Source organism: Physella acuta, unplaced genomic scaffold (genome assembly GCF_028476545.2).
Source record: "Physella acuta isolate Inbredline_101_S28 unplaced genomic scaffold, ASM2847654v3 ptg000708l, whole genome shotgun sequence".
Classification (NCBI taxonomy): domain Eukaryota; kingdom Metazoa; phylum Mollusca; class Gastropoda; family Physidae; genus Physella; species Physella acuta.
In genome coordinates, this window is record NW_026732227.1 from 11,749 (window position 1) to 31,359 (window position 19,611).

General features: G+C 29.1%; 2 protein-coding genes across 2 annotated transcripts; both read right to left on the reverse strand.

Annotated features, from left to right (window-relative positions):
• Window positions 1-1,326: 1,326 nt before the first annotated feature.
• Window positions 1,327-6,612, reverse strand: LOC131949647 (protein delta homolog 1-like). The gene is made up of 11 exons (XM_059311493.1): window positions 6,600-6,612; window positions 6,367-6,486; window positions 5,888-6,112; window positions 4,801-5,061; window positions 3,854-3,982; window positions 3,571-3,683; window positions 3,068-3,132; window positions 2,632-2,798; window positions 2,211-2,327; window positions 1,934-2,069; window positions 1,327-1,770 (listed from the first exon to the last, which is right to left on the reverse strand). The coding sequence occupies exons 1-11, from the start codon at window positions 6,610-6,612 to the stop codon at window positions 1,620-1,622; spliced, it is 1,497 nt and encodes a 498-aa protein (XP_059167476.1). The 3' UTR covers window positions 1,327-1,619.
• A 1,649-nt stretch (window positions 6,613-8,261) lies between these two features.
• On the reverse strand, window positions 8,262-18,014 carry LOC131949648 (fibrillin-2-like). The gene is made up of 16 exons (XM_059311495.1): window positions 17,994-18,014; window positions 16,473-16,596; window positions 14,021-14,215; window positions 13,487-13,738; window positions 12,935-13,160; window positions 12,641-12,807; window positions 11,960-12,127; window positions 11,719-11,841; window positions 11,404-11,532; window positions 11,197-11,313; window positions 10,964-11,083; window positions 9,957-10,208; window positions 9,110-9,226; window positions 8,867-8,995; window positions 8,520-8,642; window positions 8,262-8,269 (listed from the first exon to the last, which is right to left on the reverse strand). Exons 1-16 carry the CDS (start codon window positions 18,012-18,014, stop codon window positions 8,262-8,264), a joined length of 2,271 nt encoding a protein of 756 aa, XP_059167478.1.
• Window positions 18,015-19,611: the final 1,597 nt, after the last annotated feature.

The window sequence follows — 19,611 nt, forward strand, 5'->3', positions numbered from 1 at the left end:
TAGACTGATTTGAATAAACTACAAAACAGATTTTTTATATTGACTAAAATACCATCAAATGAATAAAATAAAGCAGGAGTGATCTTGTCTAAACTTTCTCAAAAAGTCTTATATAACAATTCTGGAGAAGGCAACTTGGGATATAGTCATAATTTTTAATCAACGTTTAAATACTTAGCTTTTAAAAATAGAATAGAATTTCAGAGAAAAAAGAACAGCAAATGATATGAGTATAATAGTTCAGAACATTAGTACTTCATATGCGTTTTTAGAGAAAACAAAAATTGCGTAAAGTATTATTTAGGTTCACTGGAAATTGATCAAAATTTGACAGAAACAGAGTATAAGATCTTTTACTTATATGTGAAATTTTATCTATCAGCACAGTACTCAAGCTATAGATTTTTGGAAAATCGAAAGATGAATAATTTTCACTTCCTGTTAACGGAAATCGCTGAAAAGTTGATACAGAACTACAAATTTGATATAAAACTTATATATTAAATTTCAACAACCTAGCTGTAATGGTACTCAAGTTATCATGTTCACACACATACACACACACAGACATATGGACACAATTGGAAACTAACTAAGTTTTTTCTGCCTCAGGAAGGTGTAAAATGTAGACATTTATAAAAATCGCAATTTCAATTTTGTGCACGATTACAATACTTCCTCAATACATGAAAAGGTAAAAAGATGAAGTGTGCCTAACTTAACGTATTTTTATAAATGTTGAAAATGAATCATTTTTATTTAAAAATGCATTACTTAAATTAATCAAAATAGCAAACAAGACTAATTAAAAGGTAATAGTCATTTTAGCAATAACCAGAACTATGATCAAATCATCATAATATTTATATGATCTTTGGTAGTAGAATGCATTCGTGGCTTTTATTTAAAAAATAACTATAAGTGTGGCTATATGTAAGAGTAAATGAAAGATAAATTTTAAATTTAACTTTCCACCTGTACAAAGTTTTTGATCAACCAATGTTGGTGGTGTTAGCTGATGCATTTAGTCTACAAATTTTCTGTTACTGCTATGAATACATGACAACATATAGGTAAGCTATAGTGTATATGTTTATTTCCATTTCACACATATCAAGCTCAAATATAGAATTTTAAACATCACACAAAAAAAACCTAAATTAAATCATGCCAAAATTGCTTTGGCAAAGTTATTCAGAGCAAAGAATAATACATTAGCCTATGACAGTACAGCCTACAATCCAAGTTGGAAATTAATAGTTTTCAAATGCAAAGGCTACTTTACAGCAGTTTTGTAATGCAATTTGTAAAATCTCTGTTCTCAAAGAGCTGTTGTATGTTCAATATGTAGGTTAAGCAAAATCATATGTATCAATTTTTAAACAATTTTACGATAAATAGTCTAACTGCAAATACTTTTTACAAAGTCTAACAATGAATTGCTAAATACAGTCCAAATGAATCCTATATTTATCTATAATATTCATAATTGCTAGCCATCAATTCAATGTGTTTATCAGTTTTTAAAAATGTAAGCCTACTTATTATTTATTAATGCAGGTAGTACAATATTTTTTGAAAACATTAAATACTTAAATAAATATGAAATTTTGAGTATTTCAGTACATCATGTTTTCATTATATATAGCTTCACTAAAAGGAGAAAGAACTGGATTATACTTTAAGCATTCAGCGGCTGGATCACTTTCCATGACAGGAGGTAGTTCAAAGGATTGATAACTTGTTTCTTCTTTTGTATGCTTTTTATTACTAAAAAAAAACTAATTTAGGTTATTTAACATTGGGTTTTTTAATGCTAAATTAGGGTAAGGAAAGTTTGGTTAAATCTAAAACATTATTTCATACACTATTTAGAAAATTAATAATAATAAAAAAATTACAAATAAATACATGATTTACATTTTATACTTACTCATTGAGAGGCTTTGAATATAGATGATATTTGCTTAAATTCTTTTGATGAGCAAAAGCAAACACACCAATAACCACAATGATGATAATAAACAAACCAATCCCAATTGAAAGTCCCAGAATTAAGGGCAATCTGTCTGTTAATAAAATAAATATCTTAACTGTAAAATTCACACATGAGGAATAGTTAAATAACATCCCAGCAGTTTCTCATTCCCTAAAGACAAATGTAGCTAAATATGTATATTTAGCATAGTATACTGTCCATTTTAATATACCTGTATCATTTATAATTGTTGGACACTCTGTAAGATTCTGAGGATTCTTATAACAATTATCACTGGATAAACAAGCTTGTGTGAGCTGTGTGTACAGGTCACAAGTCTTGTCTGGAACTAATAATAAATAATGAACATGATAATTAGCATAAAGTAGATTAACATCAGGTGAAACACTTTTTAAAATAGATAAGTGTTACATTTTATAAAACAGCTTCCAGAGTTATAAGATTGTTTAATATGTGAATAATGCAGATAGTTTAGAGTAAATATTTTATTGGCACTTGGAAGAAAAACTGCTTTAAGCTTTTAGATAAAATTTAATACTAAAACTTTTTGTTTACAAATCATCTACCTATGTAAACATAATATAAATGCAACAACAATTTTTATTTCACAATAATTTGAAATTACAACTCACTTGGTTGATTTTGGATTAAAATATTCATGATTTCTACTATATCAGAACCAACAGTTATATTTTGATTATTTTTTAAACTGATGGCAAACTTTGATGCAGAATATGCAGGAGTGCTGGTATAAGTCATGTCTACCACAATGGCTGTATGAACTATGATAGAGCCATTTCTGCAACAAGTTACAAAATGGTAAACTGTTCATTTTTGGCAATTATATAATACAAATTTGCTAGATCATTTGTGGAACTAAATTGAAGTGATTTTAAAAATTGTATTGTTAACAAATTAGGTTTTGTCCTAACTCTTAGTGCTCATTTAAAATACATTTTTCAAAGAAACAGTTCTAGTTTTGAATATGACATCATTAAGATCATTTACTAATACTGATAGTTGTGAAAAATATTCATTCTACAATATAGTAAATATTATTGTACTTACGTAAACTTTGAAATGACAAATGGAAGAAATTCTTTTCCCACTTTATCTCCACCTAACTTGTTTAGCTGAAATATTTTGTTTCTTTTAAATTCTACATGTAATACTTTTCTAGCAGGACGTACAAGTCATGCATAAATGAGGCCAGACTCTTAAGGGTCGAGTTTCAGACATTTGTGACAAAGAAGTTAAGGGGTTTTAGAAACTTTGAGTAAATAGATGTCTTACTTTTTGTTACAAAAATTATCATCATATAAAATGTTTGCTTATCTCATTGGAATTTAAATATACACAAATTCATGGAATAAAATTTGCCTTTTTAGAGGGAGGAGGATTTATTCTTAAATGTGATATCATTTAACTGGTAATGTGTTTTGTGATGAGGTGTAATGGTTGGAGCGGGTAAAATGACAAAAATAATTAATGACATGATATATGGATAATCTCATTTATTATATTTTATAGTATATTTTAAAACAACTGTAAAACATTATAAATAGCCTTACACTATCTTCAATGCTGAATTTTAGAGAGATGAACTGTTTTGTGTTGTAAATAAAAACATTAGGGTCTGGTACAATATTCAGTCTTAGCTGCATTGAAAAGCTTTGAAAATTCACTGAAGAAGATATATCAGACAATGTTATTTAAATGCAAACAAACAAAAGAAGACTAACATTGATTCATATAAAACAATAAATAATTGTGCATCAAAAGAAAAAGTGCATGTGCACACCAGTTATGGATAAATATTATAAGACAAGTTTTTGAAAAAACACCAATACCAACCTTTACAGGGAACAGTACTGTTGACATACAGATAACCTTGTTTACATACACAATCAAATGAGCCTTGTGCGTTTATGCATTGTTTTGTCTCATCACAAGAGTAGGTGGGATCAAAGCATTCATCTATATCTGAAAACAATTAGAATAATATGACTACATTTGCACATTCTGTAATTTTGATATACAGCTAAAAATATTTGGAGGATTTTATTCATAGTTTAATAACTTAAAAAAAAAACATCTGATTTTTTAAACAGAGTTTTGAATAGCTTTTTATTTTCAATCTTTTTATTTTATTTGCAATTATTACCCAAGAGTTGGTGAGATAAATAGAATTATTATTTATTTCTAAAACTAGATAATCAGTCTTGAAAGTACAGGGAAGGAAAATGTATTAATTAAATATTGGCCTACATACAAGAATTGTGAACATTTCTCAGAACTATGATTCAGATTGACTACAAAAGAACTAATAATGGGAATATTAAGCATTGCTTCATTACAACAAAAACTATGATATAAGTACATAAATATAGAGAAGTTAAATATCCCAATATGTCATTTACTTTTTTTGGATTTTTAGGCATGACAGCATTAAATTACTAACTCCAGAAATCAAGATTTCTGACCCTGGGCAGAAAAGGCTCCAGAGAAAACTCCTAACTCAAATAACTGCTGTCTTGCAAATTGTTTTTGGTGGACAATGGCTATAAAAACAAATTAACAAAGAAAAGCAGGCTGAAGTCAGTGTTGATTGGCCAAACAGCAAACTAAATTTTGAAATGTTATACTTACATGTGAAGGAGGATATTCTCTTCAATAATACAAAATTAAAAGTTAAGATGAAAAAGAAGTTTAATTTTTCACTTTATTTGAGTCTGTTAGTTTTATAGGGGGAATGGAGAGGTTTACCCATAATGTTCTACTTTGAGTTGTCTAATACCCACCTTGGCAGTCAGATCCACCAATTCTCTGATATCCTTGATGACATCTACACTCTACAGAACCATTTAAATTAAAACAACTATCATGTATATCTGGGCAGTAGCTGTTGTTCAAACACTCGTCTATATCTGTTTCACAGTTAGAGCCAGTCCAGCCTGGTTTACATGTGCAAGTTCCATTGGCAGCATCGCAGTTATTGCTGTTGTCTTTTACACATGTACAAATCTTCTTACAGTCCTGGCCATAGTGGTTCTCATCACATGCTAAAATAGATTGTAGGACAAAATTTATAAGAAATATCTACATTGTGTGCTATTTTAAAAAAAAACTCCTATAAACTCCTACATGATGCTCAGTTTAAATCATCTTAGGCCTACACGATGCTCAGTTTAAATGTTCTTAATTAATTTTTTGTGACCGAACGAAAGGATATTTTTGAAAACTTTCTTCAGCAATGTTGGTCTAAATTATGGCAGGAATCGATTGGTAAATGTTTTAAGTCGCTAAAAGGTCTGGTTGCCGAGATATGGAGCAAAAACTGCATTTGTTCGAGGTTTTTTGGCTTTTCCGGGAAATCCAGGAAGGAATTCCCGGAATTTTTTTGGCCCACAACCATCCTTGGAACTTGCTTAACATATTTGCTTTTGGAACTAGTCCTCGATATTGCTTCGTTGAGGAGGAGATACCACTTAAAGCTGCGGACACACATCCATCCATCCATCCAGAAATGACGAGTTAATAATCGCAATTGTCCGTATGGAAATTGCGCTAAAAATATGATACTACTAAACTGGCCATGTTAAGGCCTCAAACTAAATGTACAGGAAATTTAAATATGAGTTTGTGCTCTTTAAGCCATTATATCTTTAAAACTTCAATGCACCTTAAAAAGTGTGCAGAAAACTTATGCAATCATTGATAGTCACTGTGCTTAGTATTTGTATTTCAGTAAATTTTTGATATATTTTTTATACTTAAGTTGGTGACTTTATACACACATAACTATTATTTACATTTGTCTACCAGCTCAAATAATACATTTTAACTTACACAAACAACCAGTACTGGAACTGAAATAGCCTATTTTACAGACACATCTGTAAGAACCAGGGGCATTGACACACTCTGCATTGATTGGACATACAACATCATTTGTACTACACTCATCAACATCAGTACTACAGTCATCACCAGTCCAGCCATTTAAACAATCACAGATTCCATTTTCAATAAAACAGATTTGTGGTTTGGTGTTGGTAGTGTTGCAGGTACAATTTTCAGCACAGTTGGGGCCATAGAAGCCGTATTGGCAAGCTGTAGAGATAAAATGAAACAGGTAATTTGTTTTTAAAAAACTAAATTAATTAATAAGTAATGTAATGCAATTTAAATAGAATAAAACAAAGCTTGCTTTATAACATTATTATTATTTAAAATCAATTCAAAATGCCATGCCTTGAAATCTTTAATCATGCAGTAAAAATTAATTACAGAGTAACTCAAATTACTTGTTCTTCATTTGTCAACAAAAGCTATTTGCATGCTATGATATAAACATGGATAATTACCTCTGCAAGTTTTTTTATCTTCTAAAAGTTCTGTCTTGTTTTGGCAGGAACATGAAAATGATCCGTTACTGTTGATACATCTACCACCAACACAAGGGTTATTTTCACATTCATTTATATCTAAGAAAAAATTTAAACAGAAGAACATGTAATAATGTAATTCCTTATTCAATTGTGCATTATAAATTAGAGAAAAATATTTTCAATTTTATAAAAAAATTATATTCATATACTTGCAATTGCCATTCAATATTGTTTATTGTACTTGACTTTACATTTAAAAAAAAATAACAGAAGCAAGAAAAAAAACATACCAACACAGGAATTATTAATCATGCTGTATCCAGAGAAGCATGAACAAATCTGGGTATTATTTGAAAGTACACACAACTGTTGACAGATGTTTGATGCAGGACACTTCTGATTTAGGCTGCTAACTTAAATTTCACAAAATAAAAACGTAATAATTATTTCTTAACAACATATTACCATACCAGTTTATTTTTATGGTATTATTCTTTTAAAGATTTGTCAACAATTGAAAAATTGCAATACATGTGTTAATACCACATGATCTGCCAACTAAAATTCATTGTATACATGTAAAAAGAAATGCAATTAAAAATATTGACTATCTACACAACATTAAATTGTTAAGTTGTATAATATAATGAGCACTTACTAATGCAAGTATTTCTAGTTGTATCATTTAATTCATATCCCTCATAACATTCACAAGCAAATCCACCAATTGTATTCCTACATTCCTGGTCACAGTTATTTAACTCTTTTACTGCACATTCATTTATTTCTATTGAAAATACAGATTTCAATTAGAGAATATTATAGCACATAAGATTATTGTTTAATTAAAGTTTTGATGTACCTTATGGTGGAAGCTGAACATTTTATAATAAAAACTATAACATTCTGAAAAGAAAGCGAATATACCAACCATTGCATAGTGTTCCATTAAAAATAAAACCATGAGAATAACAAGAGCACTGGAAGCTGCCTTGTGTGTTAGTGCAGATCTGGTCACATGGGGAACTCAAACATTCATTGATATCTTTAACAAAGTACATGATTCTTTTGTTTTAACATGTTTCTAAATTTCAAATGTGCTACATAAAACAATTTTATTTTTAAATATTTAAGTAAAATAAAAGTACTACAATAACACCCGTAACAAAATACATATAAAAAAATACCTGTACAAGAATTGTTTTCAAAAGAATATCCCTGTTTACACTGGCAATAAAAAGAGCCTAATGTGTTGACACAGCTTGATGTTACAGGACATGGTGGTACAAGACTTGAGCATTCATCAATATCATCCTGGCACCAAGTTCCTGCCCAGCCAGCTTTACACTGACATCCTTGCGTGGGGTCACATCTTGATGTACCTCTTGTGCTGCAGTTACATTCTGTGGCACAGTTCTCTCCCCAGTGATAGGCATCACATTCTAAAAAAATGTAAGCATCTCAATTTTTAAATTGCAAGTTTAATAAAAATAGTACAATATTTTCAGAAAAGAATTAACACAAAAAACGTAATTTTGAAGAACAACTTTTTCGGTTGAGCAATATGTATATTATAACTTAAAATAATATATATATATATATATATATATATATATATATATATATATATATATATATATATATTTATTTATTTATATATACAGACATATAAATACCTTGACAGGTTTTCTTATCATTCTGTAGTTTAGATCCAACTGGACAAGAACAATTGTATGACCCTGGAGTGTTAATACAGCTACCATTGCATAGTTTTAGTGTTGCACATTCATCAATATCTTTATTAGAACAAAACAAATAGAAAACATTTACTTGGAAGAACATTAATGTGACTTTTACTACTAAAGCAGAAGTTATACAACTTTAATAAAGAGATAAAGAATGAGTAACTTTATTAACTGTTGTAATTCACACACACACACACACACACACACACACACACATATATATATATATATATATATATATATATATATATATATATATATATATATATATATATATATATATATATATATATATATATATATATATATATATATATATATATATATATATATATATATATATATATATATATATATATATAGACACATGGCACAATGGCTTACCCAGACAATCAAACAGGTTATTACTCAGCATGTAACCTATTGCACAAAAACACTGCGCTTTGTCATTAGTTACAGTACACCCTTGACTGCAGTTCAGGTAAAAGTTTTCACATGGATCAACATCTACAATATCAATTAAATTGTACACACTGTTAAAACTTATAATAACAAATACCCTTTGACATTTTTAAAAATTGTTTGACATCTATTTTATTATTGAAGGCAGTATAAATTTGAAACAAAAATTCACTAAAGTTATGGTTGGTTGCAGTAGCTATATGAAATTGTTATTATTTTATATTATAATTGTGAACATAATTTTAAAGAAAATGCATGCCGTAACATACCATCTTTTTCACAAGTCTTCCTGTCATCTTTTAACCTGTAGCCTGGATAACAGTCACAGTTGCTACTTCCAGGGACATTAATGCATTTTTGTTCACAGCCCGATTTGTCAGTTTCACATTCATTAATATCTGTTGGGAAGAAAACTGTTCTTGTTAGTTGAATATTAATTTAATTCAAATGATTTATTTATTTGTAATAAGGTTAACATACTAGAGAAACAATGCAGAAAGACATGGAGTTACCTTTACATGTGCCATTAAGCAGCTTTAAAAATCCACCTCTACACTCACAAATAAATGACCCTGGTGTATCAATGCATGTTTGAGGACAAATGTTTCTTGTTTCACACTCATTAATATCTGGTTTGTTAAAAAGTAAGTCTTTTTATGTTTTTGATCAACAAATACAGAAGTAGGTTTTTCTTTCTTAATATTCATTAATTTCTAGTTTAAAAAAATGTAAGCCATTTAATAGTTTTAATCAACTATTTTTAAAACAGCAACTGCTATAAACAAGCATATTAATAAAATATACCAAACCAAGTGTCAAGTAAAAGAGTTTTGTTTTTATGTTTAAATCAGTACAAATGTACAAATTCATTAGTAAAGATTATGTGATGCAATTGCTGAGTAGTGAAAGTGAAGCTTAATTGAGACACACATTAGGCAGTTTAAAATGTATTTTATTTTAATGTATGTAATATTTTTATTTTATTTCATTTAATTGCTTAAAGAAATAAGTACTTTGAAAGTAGAATAAAACAGCCTATAAAATTATAACTGCAGTGTAATTAGCATCAGTGTTTCTTCCAGGCATCTATTTTTTTGGGGGGGGGGGGACCACCCCCGAAGTGAGTCTACCGCCCCCCCTCCTCCAAACAAAATGGAATTGCTATAGAAAATATCCTTTTTAACAGTGTTCCCCACCCCAATACCCCCAGAGCAAAAAGTCTGGAAGAAACACTGGATAGCATGGTAGAAAAGAGTATACAACATTCTATTTTCCTTTTGACTCACTGGTTTATTGGAAATTTAATATTTAAATATTTAAATAGAATATCAAAATATTAGAACAAAAAAATATACATACTAAAGCATGTTCCATTGATAGCTTCATAACCCACAGGACAATCACAAGTATAAAAGCCTTCTGTATTTGTACATTTATGATCCACAGGACAGACATTAGGTTTTATAGCACATTCATCCACATCTGTTTCACATGATTCTCCTTTCCAATTGCTCTGACAGATACAGCCTTTAACATGGTCACATCTTACAGCCCGTCCTTTACACTGGCATTTAGAGCTGCAGTTGTAACCATAGGTGTTGCCTTGACATGCTGGAAACAAAAAACAACTTATAAAAGATAAGTGAAATGAACTTATTAGAAATTAAAATGCTTAAGCTAGTCAAATGAATATTTCATTAAATAGTATTAAAATCTACAGTTTAAAACAAATTGTTCCAAATATTCTTGAAAAAAATAAAAAAATACAGCTTTTTAAAATAATCCTCACAATAATTATTATAATTTTTATAATTTAAGTTTAAAAAAAATAATTATTTAATGAGTATAATTAAAAGTAAATGTACTGGAGTTACTGTTTTAACTTGAATAACATTTTTTTTACTAAACCAAAAAATTATATCATTAAGGGTTGTTAAATTTCCATTTAATAAGAGCACCAGTTGGAAAAAATTACTACTCTATTATGCCACATTTGGCTTTTGCAGGAAATATAAAATTTATATCTTGCCTTTAATAAAAGTACAATAAAAAATGAAAATACTGACAATTTTGGATAGGTAGTGAGGACCACTGTTTTATAAGACAGACTTTTAGTGAGGTATATTGGTAAAAACAACACTAAATGGATGTTTAATGAAATATAGCTGCATTATTTTTATAGAAGATAGTACACTGGCTGAAAAGTTTTAGTAAAAATACAATTAAAATACTGGAGTGTCATGTTTGTAAAACTATTTTTTTTATATAATTCATTTTAAAATTATTGTAAATCATGCATTTCTGGTGAAACACATCTAACAAAGCTGTGGCTACATATAAATTTTTAAATAGTTATAATTACATACTGTCACAAGAGCGCAAATCATTCTTGTTAAGAGTATATCCAGAGTAACATGAACAGCTGAAACTTCCGTTTGTGTTGATACAAACTTGTGAACAGATTTTCTCTTTGCATTCATCTATATCTGAGACAAAATTAAACAAAACTAATATATATTCACAGTTTAGGTTTAAAAATAAAATGAATTATTTATATTGATGTATGTCGTGCATGTATACTTTGAAAAAAATAAAATACCTTCACAAGAATAGTTGTTTGCTTTTAATTTGTACCCTGATGCACAAAAACATTCTGCTCCCTTACTGCCATTTCGACAACTGTATTCACATGACTTGTTGATTAATTTACATGGTTCTATCATTAGAAAAGTAGATGATTGCTATTATTAATGATATTTCATAATACAATTAAACATTTAACACAGTTATTTATTTTTTTAAATACCCTTTTCTGTCAGTTCACATTTGCCACCAGTCCTAGCAAACCCTGGGTAACATCTGCAATCATGACTTCCTAAGTTGTTAACACATATTTGATCACAGTCATGTGATTTCTCTGAGCATTCGTTGATGTCTGTGGGTATATTATTTAAATTTACCTAGAAGCAATTTAATGTTTTTAAGCTTAATAAAAAATTTTCATAATATGTAAAATACATAAAAGATATCATTGTAATGTCAGTGTAAATATTAAACAATGAAGTTTTAATCTAATATAGCAGTACAAATATAGCTATACATTAAAATGTTTAATACTTACCAACACAATTTAGTGATCCAGATTTTCGAAAGCCTTTTGGGCAGTTACAAACAAAACTACCATAAGTATTCTCGCATATAGCATATGCACCACAAGATGGGGTGTTTTTACATTCATCAACGTCTTTGAACAAAACATGAAGTGAGAATTTAAAATATCAAACAAATAACAAAACAACAAATGCAATGGAACTCTAAATATCTTTGATAAATATAACACAGAATAATTAAAATAAACCAACCTTCACACTTGGTTTTTTTAGAATTCAGTTGATAACCAAGAGGACAATTTGTACATGTGTATGATAAACCAGTGATTTGTTCTTCTGAAGCTGGTATGTCTAAACAACCTGTCATGTTGGGGCAAGGATTTGTAGCACAGCCATCATTGTCTTTTTCACAGTCAGTACCTATTGGTTGCATTAATAGCTGAAAGTCTATTCTAGTTTTTATTAAGACAGAGTTGGAATACTATAAGCCTTAGCATATTTTACCATTACACTGAAACATGCAGAAATAAAGCATCATTGGTTAGGCAGAATAATATATTTTAAAAAATTATTAAAAATAAGTATCACATTGTAAGACAAAAAATAAAATATGTTAAATAATTGTACTTTTTGCATGATCATAGTCCCCAATACATAATTGAAGTCTGTCAAATTGTGTTTTTTTTTTGCCTACATAGAAGTGGTGTGTTAGATTTCACAAAAGTACAACTATATTCTTCTATAATAAATATAACAATTTTCATTTAAAAATAAATGCATCTGTTCTTTGTCATAACTACAAACGATAAACTCAATTTTACTTAGTTAACAGTATATTTTTATAAAGTTTGAAATCCCAAACAAATAAACCAGTATAAAATAAAAATAATTTATAACTATTTGTACTATAAATTGTAATTAATTAAAAGGAACCTGTAAATCCAATGTAACAGTTACATGCTTCCCAATAAAAATATGGGTTTAATGTTGGTCTAAGCCTTGCTTCATCACAAGTACCACAATAGCTACATCCACTACATACAGAAATATTGATTGATACCATTTCTGAATGCAGACCTTTATTATCAAATGATGAAAATCTGGATTTTAAGCAATAGAAAACAAAAAAAGTTTCTTAAAACAAAACATACCTTTAGTAAAATATGTAACATATAATATTAAAGAAATAATTATTACAAGTAGACTTTTATTATCAAGTATGCTTACATGATCTGAGTTTCAGTGTCAGATAATATAATTGAATAAGTTGATGCAACAGCTTTTGATGTATCTCTCTTATTAATAGTTTTAACAGTGTAATTAGCATTGGTCATTAAAACAACAGTAACATCTTGACCATCAGGATCAGAAGCTGTTAGAGTTAGGCTGAAAGATTGATTCACGGTGGCCCTAACATGTGTTGTGTTGACCATAATATTTGGGGCTTGATTTGCTGAAGATTAAAATAGCGCAAAGTTTGTATAAACTTTATCATTTTAACAAATTTTTATTAAAGTGCAAATAGGGTTGCTTTTTTTTAATTTTGCAATTTAAATTATAATTTTTTTTCTCAATTTTTCTTATATATTTCAATGTTTAGCAACTTGCAGAATGCTTTTGATGAAATAATAATAAGCTTTTTTCTTTGATTAAATCAGCAAAAAATTATGTGTTGTGTTTATATTTTTGGTAAATTTCAACAAATCTTAAATGCATTTAAATGTGTTTGGAATCAGTAACTTACAAATTATAATCTCACGTTGTAGTTTTTGCATTTACCTGTGCTAATTGAAACTTTTTCAAATTGATCTGAAGACATTAATGAAGTTTCAGCAATTTTTTCATTTTGTGTAGCAACGAAGTCAAAAATACAAGGAAGATTTCCTGAACCATTACAAATCTTTTCAGCTTCTGCTATTTTTGTAGGATTTTGTTCATCATAAAATAAAGGGGTAAAATTTGGGTTAGAAAAAGTACTTGTGCTTTGTCCATAGTTGTACTGGAATAAGCTTTCATTCTGAGTTATCGCCCCTGAAAATAAAATAAAAACCAATGGAGAGATATTTTTTTTATTGTTAATTTTCTAGTTGGAAAAATATTATTTTGGTATGCTAGAAAAATATATATAGTTTGGAAGAGTTAAATACATACATGATATTTTTTTATCATATGTCTTATTAAACATAGAGCAGAAAAATTCAAACATCAAACCAAATAAACAAACGAAAAAATATTATGTGAACCATATTAAAAGATTTTCAGAGCTAGTAACTAATGGTATTTTAAAATATACAAAATACATAGTATACTCACATAGCTTTCCATACTCATATAATTGTTTTTCACTTGCATCGTTAGAGAGTTGTGTTCCATTTGGGCAAATAAAATCATCAGTTCTGTCTTCATTAAAATTGCCTAAAAGACCGGCGGTCATTTTCTGATATTTTTTGTCCATCATGAGGGAAAATTCTAGTAATTCATTTACCAGAGTAACAGTCATCCCAATACCTGCAATAAGTGTTGAAATTAATTTTTATAAATAGACAAAGTATTAAGTATTGTCTACATCAGGGGTCTCCAAACTACGGCCCGCCGGCCGGATGGGCCCGCGATGTCCTCTCATCCGGCCCGCGGAGATCTTTTTGTCCACGGAAAAAACGTTTGTTGCTGACGGCTGAGGAACTTTGCCTAGAAAAATCAAAGACATGCCTGGAAGAAACTGGCCCTCGAACTGAAATTTGATAGTTAATGCGGCCCTCGGACTGAAAAGTTTGGAGACCCCTGCTTTAGGACATTAATTTATGACGTCCATGTGGGATAAGGGGTTTTACTTAAAGTGAGAGTACCAATAAAAACCTTACATTACAGTAAATAATACAATGGCACATGGAAACCTTCAACACAACAAATAACACATGTGCATGTACATTCGCATTCGCATTCGCATTCACATTTACATTTACATTTACATTTATACCTTCTACATATACACCTCTCTCTAATTATTGGCAATATTGATTTCAGAAGTAGTAAATGTTTGAACTTCAAAGTTTTTAAAATAATTTCGAAGTCAACACTTGCACAATTTTCAATGTTATATTATATTACATACAATTAGATATGTGTCTAAGTATTAAGAAGAATTTTACAATTCTATGAAAGCCATTACATAGCTCAAATATATTGTCAACTATTAATTCAACCTTCTTAGAAATCACAAGCTTTAGTAAGAATTAATTAAAACAATTTCCTATCCCTTTTAATGCTGTATCAGTGTGATTATGCATCTTTCATAGTAGTTGGTTAAGAGATACTGAATCTCTTTAAGTCACAGTAAAAAGAAGTTCTTTAAAAGCAATACAACAGGATAGGTTAATGCTCACAACAACACAGACATACAAACTTATAGATGAAGCAAAAAGTAAATTATATAAAATAAAAGCAACTTACTTTCTGGAAGAGACACTTCTAAAGCCCCATTTTGTTTTCTTAATATCATTTTATTATCATTTGTAAAAAAATTAGGGTTACTTAAGAATTCTGTTGTATAATCTCTTTTATTAGCATATATTATCATAACTGAAAAAAGAATAATAAAATTAGTAATTTAAATTTTGTATATAGATTTACATATTTAAATTAACAATATTTGTTCAATAAAGTATTCGCTTTACAGAAAGTAGCAGTGTTTCTTTTCAGGTGTCTCTCCTGGGGGGGGGGGGGGGAGGGGGAAGAGAGGACCTGTTACAGTAAAGGTATCATATTGATATCCTAGATATGGCCCCCGACCAACCATTTTTTCTAATTATGTAAACTGACTTTTACTAGCTCTGCTGGTTTTAGCACTGAGGATTTAGCCCATTAGGAACAGTTAGCATGAGCTTAAATATATTTTTTTTTTAATTTACTATATTGATTTATACTCATATTTTATTATTAAAGTGATTTTAAGTTTGATAAATTTATTATCTAATCTTGTAATCTACCTTGTTTTTTACAAGTAACTTATAATTTTATTACAGGCAGTAACCTGTGTGCAATGAATTGTCATGTAGTCCTGGTTATTAAATTTTTACTAATAACTGTTGCTGTTACTAAATACTGCAATTTTATTATTACTTTAAAATCTGTTATACTGATGTTGTTGAAGTTTTTTGTGGCAGTTGAATACATTATTTTACCAGAACTCATCCTGCATGTGTCTCAGTTCATATGGCAGTAAATAATACCTATCATTATAAAACGTATTCTACCAATGACCCATTTTACACCACAGTATACCATACATTAATTATTAATTCAACATTTTATTTTGCTTATATATCAGCTAAACTAGAAAAAGTATACTTTAACCAGTGTCTTTTCCTGGAATTTTGAAGTAATCCCCCCCCCCCCTGGTAGTTTCAAGTAACCCCCTTGGAAGTTTCAATTGTCCCACCTCTTGAAGTTTTAAGTGAGCTTACTGGAAGTTTCAACAGCCCCCAGGATAAACCCATAGCAATTGAATATATACAGAAAGAGCAACATTTAATTTTCCTTACATCGTTTCTAAAATTAAATACATAATTATCCATTTAGGACTCAAATTTTAGAAGTAGGCATATTCAAATTGAAATTTGAAACTGATTCAATATACACAGCTACTAAATAAAAATAAAAAATAAAATTAAACTATATATTTTGTAGTTTCAATAAAACATTATTTTACTATTACATTACTAAATTGTATAAACATAATTAAAGAATATTTAACATTTATTCTTACTTTTCCTTGAAGGGCTGATTTCTACTCTCAGTGAATTTTCATCACCACTCATCATTGATAGGGCACACCAGACTGTGGCTAGAGTTTCATTACCATTACTGTTTAATGCACGACAGGTTCTACCCTAATGAATTATAAAACAGGTAGCATATTCAAATGTTAATTGATACATTAATTTCTATCATAAACATTAAAATTTAGCCAATATTTATATTTAATATTTATAATGTGTATATTATATTTATAATTGTTTTTGGACAAAACATTAAGAATTTGCTATGATATATAAAAATCTTTAAAAAGATAATTATATATAGTTTCTTTAATGCTCTTAGTCTGAAAACAAAAGCAAAATATACTTATACTACCTGCAATTTAAAATGCTGGTTAGTAGTTCCTGTTATTTGCACTAAGTGATATTCTCCCAGTCCATTGAATATGAATGATCTTTGGTCCAGGGTTATTATGTGGGGGTCTCCAAACAGGAAACCTGTGAATGGTATTTGTAAAAAAATATTATATAAAAATAATAAAATATTTGCTTTAATGTGTTATATTTATAAGTAGTGTAGTAGTGGTTTAAATAAATAAATAAACAGGGAGTGATCTCCCCTAAACTTTCTCGAATATTTTTATATAAAATAACAGGGGATGGGAACTCGGGCTATAGACATGATTTTTAATCCATTTTAAATACTTAAAGTTTTAAAAATAGAATAAAATCTCGTAGACAAAAGAATTGCACACCAAGTGAACGCTAAATAAAAAAGTGCATAATAGTGCGCAATATTATTAGTACTTTAAAAATTTACATTAGTTTTTTGAGAAATCGGAAGTAGCGTAAATTACTACTTCCGGTCAACGGAAATGACTCAAAATTTAACAGAAGGTAGAGAATTAGATCTTTTACGTACATGTGAAATTTCGTTTATCTATCTTAAATAGTACTCAAGTTATAGGCTTTTGAAAATTTCAAAGTAGGAAAAGTACCACTTCCGGTTATCGGAAATCGCTCAAAAGTTGATACGGATCTACGATTTTGATAAAATACTTATATATGAAATTTCATCAACCTAGCTGTAACGGTACTCAAGTTATCGTGTTTACACACACACAGACAGACAGGCAGACAGACACACAGACATATGGACAAGATTGCGAAATTATGTTTTTCCGTATCAGTGAGATGTAAAACGTTGAGATTTGTAAAAATCTCGATTTTTTTTTCTTGCACGATTACAAGACTTTCTCTATACTTCGTATATACGAGAAAGTAAAAAAACAATATGTATTTCGTCAAGAGCAGTTTGCCTGTTTTAAATATTTTTTTAAAAACAAAACAAAATACATTTCTGAATATTGGACCAAAGATAATTAAATTGTCAATACAAAAAACAATAACTGACAAATTTTGAATTCAGTTTCAATAAACTTTGACTTGTTTTACTTTCACATTAGAAAATGTAAAATATGTTCAATAAATGTTAAGCTTGAAATTCTTTACAAATTGTATAATCTTACCTCTAGCCCAGTTACTCCCATTGCATGAGAAAATTGGTCTTAAAGTATAGTACAGGTCACACAAGCTTGACTTAGTACAGCACCAGTCTTTAGGGTCTTCATCCAACTGATCATGTTCTTTGTAAATAAAAGAATTATATCTCTGAAGACTTCCAGCTTGTGGGATTGTATTTAAAAAACTTGAACTTTCATCAGCTTTGTAGCAGCATCTCTGAAGAAAAGAAAATCAAAGAAAATAGTTTTTCAGCTTGTATAGAAGACAGAAAAAATTGTTTTGGTAATTGAGGTCAAATATTAGAGCCATACCCTTCCATATTCTCCAAAAAATGGTAATAGATCAAAGCAGTTTCTGTCTGAATTAGCTAGACTGCTAGGAACCCAGATTGGGCTACTTTTGGCAGCAACTTCATTACAAGGGCAGGCAGGCAGTAGGTTTTTGTTCCAGAGATCTATAGCTGCTCATAAAAGATTTTTAACATTTGTTATAATTTCAAAACATTGGAATCATATATTTGAATTAACCGAACAGACTATCATGTCATGTACTAAAAATATAAAAATATATGTGTAAAATAATAGTTTTAAAGACATTTTTTTTACTAGGCAGTTCTCCTTGATTAGACATAAATCATGTTTGGCTAATCTTCTTAAAATTCTTATAAATAATAGTTTTAAAGACATTTTTTACTAGGCAGTTCTCCTTGATTAGAGATAAACCATGTACGGCACATCATCTTAAAATTTTTGTTTTCTCCAACTTTAAAAATCCAAAGACCAGGTTTTCCTGTTGTAACAAAACACAAAAAATTTTAATCCAAAAACAATATTGTATTCTAGTCTAAAAAATTTAGTGCTTTTCATGAAATCAATATAGACCAGTTTTATAAAATCAATGCTCATTTACTACTACTTATCTTGAGTCTTTAGTAATATAGACTATTTACCAGTGTTCCCCAAAACTGTATCAAATCTGTAGTAACTTGTAAGTGAGGTATCAAAGCTAAAATTTGCCCAACCGACTTCAACATTTCTAGCTGATAAGGGTTTGAATTTCATTGCACCTTGGATATAGATGTATATGGCATATGTTGTATGTCCATCTGATATTATGACACATTGGAATGAGACACGCTATGAAGAAACAAGAAAAACATTCAATGTAATATGATTTCAGATTTTGTTGCATATAAACAAATGTTTAAAAACATGTAACAATGACACGCAAAATTTATGGGGTGTAGGAAATTGGTCAATAATAGTTACAATAGCAGATAATAATTGTTTTTGTGCCCATCCCATATTGCATTCTATATAGCCACATATATGCAAAGCAATACTCTAATTTGCAATAAAATAGAACTTTCATTTAGACAAATAAAAAGAAGATGTGTGCTAAAATCAAAATACCTCATCCACACTTCCATGTGCTGGTACATTAACCCATGTAACCACAATTACTGTTGTAGCATTGTAGCTTTTATTTTCTGTGAGAGCCATAACATCTGCATTGGCTTTAGTAAAAACAGCTGTGCCCAAAGTTTTATTAGAATACAAATCATACATCTGAAAATAATAGGTTTAACTGTGTGTTCATGGTTAAGTTTACAATTATTTAACT

Coding starts and splice junctions, on each gene's coding strand:
- LOC131949647 (XM_059311493.1), bottom strand. Junction 3,684..3,853: donor CAGTACTGTTCCCTGTAAAG/GTTGGTATTGGT, acceptor TATCTTCTTCAG/TGAATTTTCAAAGCTTTTCA. Junction 3,133..3,570: donor AATTCAGCATTGAAGATAGT/GTAAGGCTATTT, acceptor AAAATATTTCAG/CTAAACAAGTTAGGTGGAGA.
- LOC131949648 (XM_059311495.1), bottom strand. CDS start 18,014: ATGGGAGTAACTGGGCTAGAG. Junction 14,216..16,472: donor AATCAGCCCTTCAAGGAAAA/GTAAGAATAAAT, acceptor CACTTATTGCAG/GTATTGGGATGACTGTTACT. Junction 9,227..9,956: donor TATCAATGGAACATGCTTTA/GTATGTATATTT, acceptor TTAACAAACCAG/ATATTAATGAGTGTGAAACA.